At 39.2% G+C, this 14107-nt stretch overlaps 2 protein-coding genes across 2 annotated transcripts in view; both read left to right on the forward strand.

The window, feature by feature from the left end:
* Positions 1 to 7270, forward strand: part of LOC147845355 (uncharacterized) — a 26759-nt gene extending 19489 nt beyond the window's left edge. Inside the window, exons 4-5 of the mRNA XM_087243862.1 lie at positions 4544 to 4659; positions 7134 to 7270. Coding sequence (XP_087099988.1) covers positions 4544 to 4659; positions 7134 to 7260 — 243 coding nt within the window. The 3' untranslated portion in view covers positions 7261 to 7270. The remainder of the gene's footprint in view (positions 1 to 4543; positions 4660 to 7133) is intronic.
* Positions 7134 to 13845, forward strand: LOC147845356 (uncharacterized). The gene is made up of 3 exons (XM_087243878.1): positions 7134 to 9215; positions 10244 to 10555; positions 11622 to 13845. Exons 1-3 carry the CDS (start codon positions 9041 to 9043, stop codon positions 11708 to 11710), a joined length of 576 nt encoding a protein of 191 aa, XP_087100004.1. The 5' UTR covers positions 7134 to 9040; the 3' UTR covers positions 11711 to 13845.
* The last annotated feature ends 262 nt before the right edge of the window (positions 13846 to 14107 follow it).

Genomic DNA, 14107 nt, shown 5'->3' on the forward strand with positions numbered 1-14107 from the left:
AGACACTAGATGAAGGCAAACAGACAAAAACACAACAGAAACTAAAACAGCTGATGGAGTATACACTAACCTGCACATTATTCACACACTAGATGAAGGCAAACAGTCAAAAACACAACAGAAACTAAAACAGCTGATGGAGTATACACTAACCTGCGAATTATTCACAGACTAGATGAAGGCAAACAGTCAAAAACACAACAGAAACTAAAACAGCTGGTGGAGTATACACTAACCTGCGCATTATTCAGACACTAGATGAACACAAACAGTCAAAAACACAACAGAAACTAAAACAGCTGATGGAGTATACACTAACCTGCACATTATTCACACACTAGATGAAGGCAAACAGTCAAAAACTCAACAGAAACTAAAACAGCTGATGGAGTATACACTAACCTGCACATTATTCAGACACTAGATGGAGACAAACAGTCAAAAACACAACAGAAACTAAAACAGCTGATGGAGTATACACTAACCTGCGCATTATTCAGACACTAGATGAAGGCAAACAGTCAAAAACTCAACAGAAATTAAAACAGCTGATGGAGTATAAACTAACCTGCGCATTATTCAGACACTAGATGAAGGCAAACAGTCAAAAACTCAACAGAAACTAAAACAGCTGATGGAGTATACACTAACCTGTGCATTATTCACACACTAGATGAAGACAAACAGTCAAAAACACAACAGAAACTAAAACAGCTGATGGAGTATACACTAACCTGAGCATTATTCAGACACTAGATGAAGGCAAACAGTCAAAAACTCAACAGAAACTAAAGCAGCTGATGGAGTATACACTAACCTGCGCATTATTCAGACACAAGATGGAGACAGTCAAAAACACAACAGAAACTAAAACAGCTGATGGAGTATACACTAACCTGTGCATTATTCAGACACAAGATGGAGACAGTCAAAAACACAACAGAAACTAAAGCAGCTGATGGAGTATACACTAACCTGCGCATTATTCAGACACAAGATGGTGACAGTCAAAAACACAACAGAAACTAAAACAGCTGATGGAGTATACACTAACCTGCGCATTATTCAGACACAAGATGGAGACAGTCAAAAACACAACAGAAACTAAAGCAGCTGATGGAGTATACACTAACCTGCGCATTATTCAGACACAAGATGGAGACAGTCAAAAACACAACAGAAACTAAAACAGCTGATGGAGTATACACTAGCCTGCTCATTATTCAGACACTAGATGAAGGCAAACAGTCAAAAACACAACAGAAACTAAAACAGCTGATGGAGTATACACTAACCTGCACATTATTCAGACACTAGATGAACACAAACAGTCAAAAACACAACAGAAACTAAAACAGCTGATGGAGTATACACTAACCTGCACATTATTCACACACTAGATGGAGACAAACAGTCAAAAACTCAACAGAAACTAAAACAGCTGATGGAGTATACACTAACCTGCACATTATTCACACACTAGATGAACACAAACAGTCAAAAACACAACAGAAACTAAAACAGCTGATGGAGTATACACTAACCTGCACATTATTCACACACTAGATGAAGGCAAACAGTCAAAAACACAACAGAAACTAAAACAGCTGATGGAGTATACACTAACCTGCGCATTATTCAGACACTAGATGAAGGCAAACAGTCAAAAACACAACAGAAACTAAAAAAGCTGATGGAGTATACACTAACCTGCGCATTATTCAGACACAAGATGGAGACAGTCAAAAACACAACAGAAACTAAAACAGCTGATGGAGTATACACTAGCCTGCTCATTATTCAGACACTAGATGAAGGCAAACAGTCAAAAACACAACAGAAACTAAAACAGCTGATGGAGTATACACTAACCTGTGCATTATTCAGACACTAGATAGAGGCAAACAGTCAAAAACACAACAGAAACTAAAACAGCTGATGGAGTATACACTAACCTGTGCATTATTCAGACACTAGATAGAGGCAAACAGTCTAAAACACAACAGAAACTAAAACAGCTGATGGAGTATACACTAACCTGTGCATTATTCACACACTAGATGGAGACAAACAGTCAAAAACACAACAGAAACTAAAACAGCTGATGGAGTATACACTAACCTGTGCATTATTCACACACTAGATGAAGGCAAACAGTCAAAAACACAACAGAAACTAAAACAGCTGATGGAGTATACACTAACCTGCACATTATTCACACACTAGATGAAGGCAAACAGTCAAAAACACAACAGAAACTAAAACAGCTGATGGAGTATACACTAACCTGCACATTATTCAGACACTAGATGGAGACAAACAGTCAAAAACACAACAGTAACTAAAACAGCTGATGGAGTATACACTAACCTGCGCATTATTCAGACACTAGATGAACACAAACAGTCAAAAACACAACAGAAACTAAAACAGCTGATGGAGTATACACTAACCTGCACATTATTCACACACTAGATGAAGGCAAACAGTCAAAAACTCAACAGAAACTAAAACAGCTGATGGAGTATACACTAACCTGCACATTATTCAGACACTAGATGGAGACAAACAGTCAAAAACACAACAGAAACTAAAACAGCTGATGGAGTATACACTAACCTGCGCATTATTCAGACACTAGATGGAGACAAACAGTCAAAAACTCAACAGAAATTAAAACAGCTGATGGAGTATACACTAACCTGCGCATTATTCAGACACTAGATGAAGGCAAACAGTCAAAAACTCAACAGAAACTAAAACAGCTGATGGAGTATACACTAACCTGCACATTATTCAGACACTAGATGAAGGCAAACAGTCAAAAACTCAACAGAAACTAAAACAGCTGATGGAGTATACACTAACCTGCACATTATTCACACACTAGATGAAGGCAAACAGTCAAAAACACAACAGAAACTAAAACAGCTGATGGAGTATACACTAACCTGCGCATTATTCAGACACTAGATGAAGGCAAACAGTCAAAAACTCAACAGAAACTAAAGCAGCTGATGGAGTATACACTAACCTGCGCATTATTCAGACACTAGATGAACACAAACAGTCAAAAACACAACAGAAACTAAAACAGCTGATGGAGTATAAACTAACCTGCGCATTATTCAGACACAAGATGGAGACAGTCAAAAACTCAACAGAAACTAAAACAGCTGATGGAGTATAAACTAACCTGCGCATTATTCAGACACAAGATGGAGACAGTCAAAAACACAACAGAAACTAAAACAGCTGATGGAGTATACACTAGCCTGCTCATTATTCAGACACTAGATGAAGGCAAACAGTCAAAAACACAACAGAAACTAAAACAGCTGATGGAGTATACACTAACCTGCACATTATTCACACACTAGATGAACACAAACAGTCAAAAACACAACAGAAACTAAAACAGCTGATGGAGTATACACTAACCTGCACATTATTCAGACACTAGATGAACACAAACAGTCAAAAACACAACAGAAACTAAAACAGCTGATGGATGATACACTAACCTGCACATTATTCACACACTAGATGGAGACAAACAGTCAAAAACTCAACAGAAACTAAAACAGCTGATGGAGTATACACTAACCTGCACATTATTCACACACTAGATGAACACAAACAGTCAAAAACACAACAGAAACTAAAACAGCTGATGGAGTATACACTAACCTGCGCATTATTCACACACTAGATGAAGGCAAACAGTCAAAAACTCAACAGAAACTAAAACAGCTGATGGAGTATACACTAACCTGCACATTATTCACACACTAGATGAAGGCAAACAGTCAAAAACACAACAGAAACTAAAACAGCTGATGGAGTATACACTAACCTGCACATTATTCAGACACTAGATGAAGGCAAACAGTCAAAAACTCAACAGAAACTAAAGCAGCTGATGGAGTATACACTAACCTGCGCATTATTCAGACACAAGATGGAGACAGTCAAAAACACAACAGAAACTAAAACAGCTGATGGAGTATACACTAGCCTGCTCATTATTCAGACACTAGATGAAGGCAAACAGTCAAAAACACAACAGAAACTAAAACAGCTGATGGAGTATACACTAACCTGAGCATTATTCAGACACTAGATAGAGGCAAACAGTCTAAAACACAACAGAAACTAAAACAGCTGATGGAGTATACACTAACCTGCACATTATTCAGACACTAGATGGAGACAAACAGTCAAAAACACAACAGAAACTAAAACAGCTGATGGAGTATACACTAACCTGCACATTATTCACACACTAGATGAAGGCAAACAGTCAAAAACACAACAGAAACTAAAACAGCTGATGGAGTATACACTAACCTGCACATTATTCACACACTAGATGAAGGCAAACAGTCAAAAACACAACAGAAACTAAAACAGCTGATGGAGTATACACTAACCTGCACATTACTCAGACACTAGATGGAGACAAACAGTCACAAACAAAAAGCAGACAGAAGTCTCTGGTGCATGAAAGACAATAATAGTACTCCTGATTTTACTCACACAGAGACGTGTAACCTCATTCATCACAGAGAAGGTGAAAATGCCTGTGTGGCTGGGGTTGACTGATGCCGAGATCGAGGGCAACATGACATGGGTGGATAATTCACCACTGAATGAAGGGTAAGTGCTGGTAGGACATTTTATTCCACGTTAATAAGTAAAATAATTGTTTGAAAGATTCAGTATTTTAGCTGCATTTACTGTTTATATGTGCTATAGAGATGAAGCACATCTGCTGGTACAATAGTGCAACTGCAACAAGTATAACAGACAGTGAAACCTGATATATTCATTACCTCATTCATTACAAATAATTAAGCGTGGTGTTAGATTAAATCAGTATCACTGGTTATGAATTTATATATTGAGCTCATGTGTGTTGCTACCACCTGCACTCTAAACTGCGAAAAACATCCAGAAATTAGCAGTTTTCCTTATATATGATATATGTTTATTCCTGCTTTTAAACTACATTATAGGATCTTGATCTTTTCTCCAACAACTTTTAACCTTGAAAAGTGTGAAAAAGTGACTTTTCTGAACATGTGTAAGTTTGCAATGCTATATTGTCTGGGTAGGTGTTGTACTCTCCCCGGCCACTTTATTAGGCACACCTCACTAGCACCGGGTCGGACCGCCTTTTTGTCTTCAGAACTGCCTTAATCCTTGGTGGCAGAGATTCAACAAGCTACTGGAAATATTCCTCAGAGATTTTGCTCCATATTGTCATGATAGCATCACACAGTTGCTGCAGATTTGTCGGCTGTACATCCATGATGCCAATCTCCCGTTCCACCCCATCCCAAAGCTGCTCTATTGGATCGAGCTCTGGTGACTGTGGAGGCCATTTGAGTACAGTGAACTCATTGTCATGTTCACCAGTCTGAGATGATTGAGCTTTATGACATGCTGCGTTATCCTGCTGGAAGTAATAATAATAATAATAATAATTGCTTACATTTATATAGCACTTTTCTGGGCACTCAAAGCGCTTTACACAATGGGGGGAATCTCCTCATCCACCACCAGTGTGCAGCATCCTTCTGGATGACGCGACGGCAGCCATTTTGCGCCAGACCGCACACCACACACCAGCTGATTGGTGGAGAGGAGACAGAGATGAAGCCAATTGGAATAAGGGGATGGTTAGGAGGCCATGATGGACAGAGGCCAGTGGGCAGATTTGGCCAGGATGTAGGAGTAGCAGGAGTAGGCATCAGAAGATGGAGACACTGTGCTCATAAAGGGATGGACATGGTCAGCAGCAATACTCAGGTAGGCTGTGGCGTTGATGCTCAATTGGTACTAATGGACCCAAAGAAAATCTCCCCCACACCATTATGCCACCACCACCAGCCTGAACCGCTGATACAAGGCAGGATGATCCATGCTTTCATGCTGTTGAGCCGATCATCCGAATCAGCAGAAATGGAGACTCATCAGAGCAGCAACGTTTCTCCAATCTTCTATTGTCCAGTTTTGGTGAGCCTGTGTGAATTGTAGCCTCAGTTTCCTGTTCTTAGCTGACAGGAGCGGCACCCGGTGTGCTCTTCTGCTGCTGTAGCCCATCCGCCTCAAGGTTGGACGTGTTGTGTGTTCAGAGATGCTCTTCTGCAGAGCTCGGTTGTAACGAGTGCTTATTTGAGTTACTGTTGCCTTTCTATCAGCTGAAACCAGTTTGGCCATTCTCCTCTGACCTCTGGCCTCATCAACAAGGCATTTGCGCCCACAGAACTGCCGCTCACTGGATATTTCCTCTTTGTCTTTGTGCGTGAAAATCTGCCATATCGCACTGCTACAAGTGTGATATTGTGTTTAAACAACAGTTGGACAACATAATTGTGTGTATAAAAAAGACAATCAAAGATAGAGAGTCTAAAATCCTTCAGTATGAGGAACTACTTTCTTCTGCCATTCATTCACATCTGCAGCTGACGTCAGAAAAGCAGAAGCTGCTGCTCATTCACCCACCAATGTCACTGTAGAACTAGTGTTGGAATGATTCTCTAGCATAAAGTGACAACGAAACAACTGATTTTGCTCACATTTTAAAATTATAAGACTGAACATTATGATAAGCCATCAGTCTACAGAGATTTAGCAGTATTTCTCTATTGCAATCAAGAGATCACAATAATTAAACCCTGAAAATGCCAAAGCAAATACTACTAAAATCACAACCAGACTAGGGTACAACATGAATATGGCATATACAGCACTACACCATACAAAAGAGAGAGATTGACTTAGAATGCCACTCACCTGTTCATTAATGATTTGATCAGCTGTCGTTTTCTCCCCTTATGACTTATTATGTGGTCTCTGTCGCCATCTTGTGGTGGAATGTCAACTGTCTTTGCCCTGCTCAGTGTGACAGGCTGATGGCCAATCAGATTCTGCTCATATCAAGCATTGATCTCCCAGTATGTATATCTTTGCTGAGTAAACATGTGGTATAGTCATCATTTTTCCATGACACTTTTGTTTTATTTGACAGTTTTACACATTTTACTCTACGACTTCCTGGTGTCAAGTCGATGTGTAGAATAGAAGTGTTCATCTTGATGGAAATAATTTTTATTTTTTATTTTCAGGTTTTGGATGAGAGGTGAGCCGACTAACAATGATGGAATTGAGGATTGTGTATTTATGAATGCAATATCTTCTCCGAACTGGAATGATGTCCCCTGCTCAATACTAGCACGCTTCATTTGTGAATGAAAGAGTTGTTCTTCATTCATTCATTCAATGTTGTCAGCTCAGTTCATCATATATACGCTGCTGTCTTGTCATTTATTTTGTAAGCTAATGCTAATAAAAAGGAGGCATGTCTATCCACATTCACTCTCTGGACTATTATTCCCTGAATCATTAATCCCTGATTTTATGAGCATTACTCCACATACTAGCGGTAGATCACGTTTAGTCTGTTTTAGGCTGTATTAGTGTGCACAGAGATAGTTTTTTACAGCAAAGATGTCATATGCCATTAGTAAAATAAAAATAAAAACAACAATACATGAGATGCTCTTACACCAGACTCAATGTTATCTGGATGCAGACTTGCACATGCAATCTTAGACATGCAGTCTCAGACACATGATCTCAATAGAGTTAGTGATGTCACTCTGAGGGGCTGGGTTATGCGTACTCATTAAAATCATTGCATGAAGTCTCAGCTTTCATCTGCGGTCTGCAGCCAGTGGCTCTATTCTCAATATAAGACGACTGACACAACATCAAGATGACACGCCTCTTCCTCACATCATACAGTAAGTACAGTGATTTCTGCTTCTTCATCATTGTTTTATTGTTCTTGAATAGAGCATTACTGCCATAATGGATCAGAGACTCACAACCTTACTCCCCAGACCTTTCTGCACTCACACATTAAGAAATAATTGATAATAATACGAACCTTTGGATATCGTATAAATTAAACCACATTCTGTCGTCTCCTCCTGGATTCTAAAGCTCTTTTAATGTTTACTGATGATCACCATTCATTAGCTTGGAAAGTGATTTGATGAGACGCCTTTCTTAAACAGCACCTATTATGCAGAGATTACTTTGATGCAGGTTTTAAACCCAGTAGTGTGTGTGTGTGTGTGTGTGTGTGTGTGTGTGTGTGTGTGTGTGTGTGTCAGGAGTGTGTGAGTATCTCCAGCAGCCTCTAATAGTAAAGATGAGTGAATTGTGTTTGTTATAATCAGACTTGATGCAGAAACACTTTGATTGGCATTCTCCCTTTGTACGAGTCATCAGAGAAGGAAAGCCCCGCCCACCAGTGTCCATCTCTCCATCTCATTAGCTTCTCCAGCAGCCCTGAGTGAGAAGCAGCTGTCTGTCCATTAGCCATTAGAGTGTTTGAGCTGCTGAAGATAATGTCAGCACAGACTAAGAGGATTATAGATGTGGAGGTTTAGATGAACAGTGACAGGAGCGACATAGACTGACAGAAGCATCAAGCACAAACTGACCAACAACATGCACAACTGACCTGCACTCACAACACACACACTGCTGTTTTACATCTGTCCCTATGGTGAAGCACAGGCGTTTGAAGCTCCGCCCTCTTCTGAAAAGAGCACAATCTCATTTGCATTTAAAGTGAGAGTCACAATTAGGATCAAAACCTGAAAGGGTCAGTTTGAGAGAGCTGGAGAACATTATCTGTAAGATAATCTCAGCACAAACACACTACATACTCATCAGACGCTCATTTTACCTCCTCTAAAAAAAACTTTTTAAAAAAAGTATAAGTATAATAGGTCTCCTTTAATATACATATATTTTGTGAGTGTAACTGCATCTGCTCATTGTGGTGTTTTTTGTGTTGCATGTTGTGTTGTGGCATGAAGTGGACACAATAAAGAGTGCAGTAGGAGACCGTGTGACTCTAAACACTGATCTCACTGAACTGGAGGCAGATGCTAAGGTATTGTGGACTCATGGAGAAAACCACACGTGCATCGCTAAAATCAACAGATGCACCAGTAAGATGTCGGTGTATGAAGGGAACGACGTGAGATTCAGAGACCGACTGCAGCTGGATCCTCAGACTGGATCTCTGAGCATCTTTAACATCAGTACGGCTCATTCTGATGTTTATACGCTGCAGATCAGCAGCAGCAGCAAAGGGACCAAATCCAAGAGATTCGCCATTATTGCTGACGGTGAGCAGCGCATGTTTCCTGTCATCATCATAATGAATGGTTAGATCTGCAGATGTACAGTTTAGATGCTGTGACATTCACTCACCTGAAAGACAAACAGCAACTGCTAGTCTAATAGTGCTGTCAACAGCGTATTTACACAGTGTGTGTTAGACATTAGCCAGTGTATACTTCTTACTGTGAAATATTTTTAGTATAGTTTTTTTTTTACTTTTTAGAATGGAAACTGAGGAAAGTAGAAGGTATGAAGTCTGTTTAAAGCTGTTCAGTTAATGTGTTTTACATTTGACATCCCTTTACACTTGACTAGATAAATACAGTTAAATGTACATTCATTTATGTATAACATACTCTCCCCAAAACAGAACAGTGTATTTGTGAAAAGAGGGAAAAAAATAATGGATAAATATACTATTTTGGGTTTTTTTACAGAGATATGCTACAGATGCATAATCATCTCTGATATTTATCATTTTAATTTGATAATCTTACAATACAAACTAAAGCAAAACGAAACAATAAAAGGCATCTTGTGGTCATTGTCTGTTGATTACTGAATTAGCTCTGTTAAATCTGACGGTCATATCTTTCACACGTTTGTTTTATTTTATTATTTTATTGTGGATGGAGTAAAGTGTACATATGTGGTTTTAAAAAAACTACACTCCTTTAGACCTGTGCAGTTTCATCTCTAGTGCATCCTAGACCAGCTTCTGAAGGGGTCTGAGTGATCAGATATATATATATATATATATATATATATATATATATATATATATATATATATATATATATATATATATATATATATATATATCCATCTCTAATGTGTTTCAGAGGGCATTTACAGCTCTGCTTTTCCCAATATGTGTATGTATCCCATCAGAAAAACTGCAGCTAATGTTGTTGAAATATCATCAACCCCTTATGAAGAGGCTATACATAAGCTGAAATGAAGCATGACGTGATCTTCTTCAGCTTTCACTCATCATCTTATTCTCTCTTGCATGTGTCGCTGTGACTTGAAGAAAACAAGGTGTGTGTGGCGGAGGGCGATCGAGCCATACTCAACCCTGATGTTGGTGAACTACCGACAGACGCTGTGATCCTGTGGCTGTTCGGCCCTGAGAATACTCTAATAGCTAAAGCTGATTTAGAAAGCGCTATTACATCTACATATGATGATGCTGATGGCAGATTCACTGACAGACTGGAGCTGGACCTTCACACTGCAGCTCTGAGCATCACCAACACCACAAACACACACTCTGGACTCTATAAACTCAAGATCATGAGCAGCAGAGAGACCCGATATCAGCAGTTCATAGTCAAAGTCTCTGGTGAGTGTGTTATTATTTGTTGTAGTATTATAAATAGTAGTATTTAGCAAAAGCATATTTTCTGATACATCCATGAGTCTTTTTGGGAAAGATGCAAGTATTTTACTCCTGAATTTGAGGATCCTTTGCCGTTCCTCTTTGCAGATCCTCTCCACTTCTGTCAGGTTGGATGGTAAATGTTGGTGGACAGCCATTTTAGGTCTTTCCAGAGATACTCAACTGTGTTTAAGTCAGGGCTTTGGCTGGGCCATTTAAGAACAGTCACAGAGTTGTTCTGAAGACACTCTTTATTTTAGCTGTTTGCTTAAGATCATTGTTTTGTTGGAAGGTTTTTATCCGGCATCCTTTACCTGGCCACATTAATCTTTCCCTTGATTTCAACCAGTTGTCCTGTCCCTGCAGCTGAAAAACACCTCCACATTATGATGCTGCCTCCACCATGCTTCAATCTTGGGCCTGTATTGGATAGTTGATGAGCAGTGCCTGCTTTTCTCCATACATACCACTTAGAATTAAGGCCAGAAAATTCTATCTTGGTCTCATCAGACCACAGAATCTTATTTCTCACCATCTTGGTGTCCTTCATGTGTTTTTTTTAGCCAAATCCACTGACAAGAGGCTTCCATCTGGCCATAAAGCCTAGGTTCCAGTGATGGTTGACTTTCTACAACTTTCTCCCATCTCCCGACTGTATCTCTGGAGCTTAGCCACAGTGATCTTTGGGTTCTTCTTTACCCCTCTCACCATGGCTCTTCTCCCCCAATAGCTCAGTTTGTCCAGACGGCCAGATCCAGGAAGGGTTCTGGTCCACATTTAAATCAAGTCATCTTTATTTCTGTAGAGCTTTATACAGTGTAGATTGTGTCAAAGCCACTTTACATGGATTAATACCCAATATAAGCTGAACTGAGCCAAAAAAAAAAAAACTTAAAGAATATTAATCTCAGATCAGATCATTTTGACTCTGTTTATATCAGTGTCGTCTTTATTGTGTATTTCGGATATACTGAATGTAGATGCAGCATCAGCGGTCATGTGTTTTAATCATCTGTTTGTTTTCCTAAAGGGAGCAGCGGAAAAGAGACAAACAACAGACATTCTGTGAATCATCACTCTGAAGATGAATCCTTGCTTTTATTGGCCACCACTGTCTGACAGCTTCATTTATAACTATAGATGATTCACAGCTGTATCTTATGTGACAATCCCAAGACTTCAGACTTCATTGGAGAATGTGTCAGATCCTGATTGAACGCCTGCATTTCAAACCATTAATTGGTTCAATGTTTAAATATGAGAATTGTTGTTGTTGTTGTTGTTGTTGTTATAGGAGCTAGGTTGGGTCACTGTGTGATTACTTAGGAGTTCTTATGTCAAAATGTGGTTGGAGTCAACTTTTGAGTTTGTTTTGCATTTAGATCATGTAGTTTTTTTTATGTGATTATATTGTAAGTTCTTCAATTCAGCTTTATTTGTATAGCGCTTTTACAATGTGGATTGTGTCAAAGCAGCTTCACATAAATGGTCATAGTAACTGGATCAGTGTGGTTCAGGTTTTAGTGTTTAAGTTCAGTTCAGTTTAGCTCAGTTCAGTGTGATTTAATCATTACTGAGAGTTCAAACACTGAAGAGCAAATTCATCGATGCGTAGCTCTACCAATCCTGAACCATGCGAGGCAGTGGCGACAGTGGAGGGGGAAAAAAAACTTCACCTGATGGGAGTGAAGAAAAAAACCTTGAGAGAACCAGACTCAGTTGGGCACGGCCATTTTAATTTCTCCGCTGGCCAAAAGTCTTGTGCAGAACTTCATTCGCCGTGGTTTAGGCTGGAAGATGGCCTCAATGAAGACTCGTCTGTCCCTGGAGCGTCGCTGGAATCAGACTCATGTTCTCCACTCCCCACGACCATCAGCGCAGCAGCAGCTCAGGATATGGCCTGGCCATGGATATGGAAACCTTGGGATCATCTCGTCGCTGGTCTTGGATCCAATCAGTGACTCTGCATAATCTGAGGACCTCGGGATGAGTATCCCCAGGTGAAAATAGAGAATAAAGAGAATAATTAGCGTAGCTGCTGTTCATAGTGTATATAAGCAAGATGCAGAAGCCTGTGTGGAACCCGCTAGGTGATGCATTGAGTGTATGCTTTACTAAACAGATCGGTCTTTAATCTAGTGTTGAACTGGGAGAGTGTGTCTGAGCCTCGGACATTATCAGGAAGGCTATTCCAGAGTGTAGGAGCCATGAAAGAGAAGGCTCAACCTCCCTTACTCGACTTTGCTTTTCTGGGCACTACCAGAAGCCCTGAGTTTTGAGATCTTAAAGAGCGAGTTGGTTCGTAGCGAGACAGAAGGTTGGTTAGATAAACAGGATTATTTAGAGCTTTATAGGTGAGAAGTAATATTTTAAATTCAATACGAAACTAGTTGTCTATTTTCTTTATTATTACTAGCCATTTTATTTGTTGCTTTGACTGATTATTGTTCTATTGGTTTTGTTTATAATATTAATAATAATTGCCATGAATATATATTTGTGTTTGATCTCTCTTTTACGTTGCAACACATTGTGTGTTCTCACCAGTGTACATGAGCAGACCTCAGATTGTAAGAGTGGAGTGAATCTAGGGCCATATAAACTTGCAATATAAGATAAAACTTTGCAAACAACAAATAGAGCAAAAAAATGAAAAGAAAAAAAATCACAAAGAGACTTTTGCAAACAAAAATATACAGTGTTTCCTCTAGGATATTTTTCAGCAGGGGTTATTTCAATGGCAAATGTCGAGATCACATTTATGTAATAGCCAACAAGTATGTGAATCTCTTTGCTTGCGCTCCGATTTCCTCTGCTCATGCAAAAAAACTTCTTGCACACCCCCTCAAATATACGATGCTCAAGCACAGATCTTGTGCGCTCTGAAATAAACGCTGCTGAAGTGTGATTTTGTGCATTTATGTAGTGAGTATATATCCAGCATTTATTAGATTGGCTAGGAATATTTATGAATGTCTCCAGTAGACCTACAGAGCATAATTAATGCACCCTGAAGTAAAGTGAAACGGCTATATGTCGTGTTTGCTGGCCTCACGAATCACGCACCTGTCAGTCAGCGAGTCAGTTAACCGGCCTTAAAGGGTTAAACAAATAATGCCCAGCACTACTACGGTTACAGAATGTTTGTGGTGTTATAATTCACTTTTGGTGCGATTATCACCCGCTATTAAAATAACAGGACTGAATGTTTTGAATAAAAAGCTGTAATGTAGCCGTGGCGGGAAAAATTTTGCCGTGGCGCCCCACCATGGAAAAATTAATGTAGCGGAAACCATGTGTGTGTGTATATATGTATATATATATATATATATATATATATATATATATATATATATATATATATATATATATATATATATATACAGGGCTCGAAATTGCAACCATTTTGGTCGCATATGCGCCCGAAATTTTATCTATGCGACCTTAAAATATATTTGGGAGCATTTCTGCGAGTGCTTAAAATTGTTGTGTGCGACCAGTTTTTACTGCAAAATG

Source organism: Danio rerio, chromosome 3 (assembly GCF_052040795.2).
Source record: "Danio rerio strain M-AB ecotype USA chromosome 3, GRCz13ab, whole genome shotgun sequence".
Taxonomy (NCBI): Eukaryota; Metazoa; Chordata; class Actinopteri; order Cypriniformes; family Danionidae; genus Danio; species Danio rerio.

Bases quoted from the DNA above. Each gene is read 5' to 3' on its own strand.
- LOC147845356 (XM_087243878.1), top strand. From the start codon at position 9,041: ATGTCGGTGTATGAAGGGAACGACGTGAGATTCAGAGACCGACTGCAG. The intron at 9,216-10,243 runs GTGAGCAGCGCA...TGTGACTTGAAG, and splicing joins ATTCGCCATTATTGCTGACG to AAAACAAGGTGTGTGTGGCG. The intron at 10,556-11,621 runs GTGAGTGTGTTA...GTTTTCCTAAAG, and splicing joins GTTCATAGTCAAAGTCTCTG to GGAGCAGCGGAAAAGAGACA.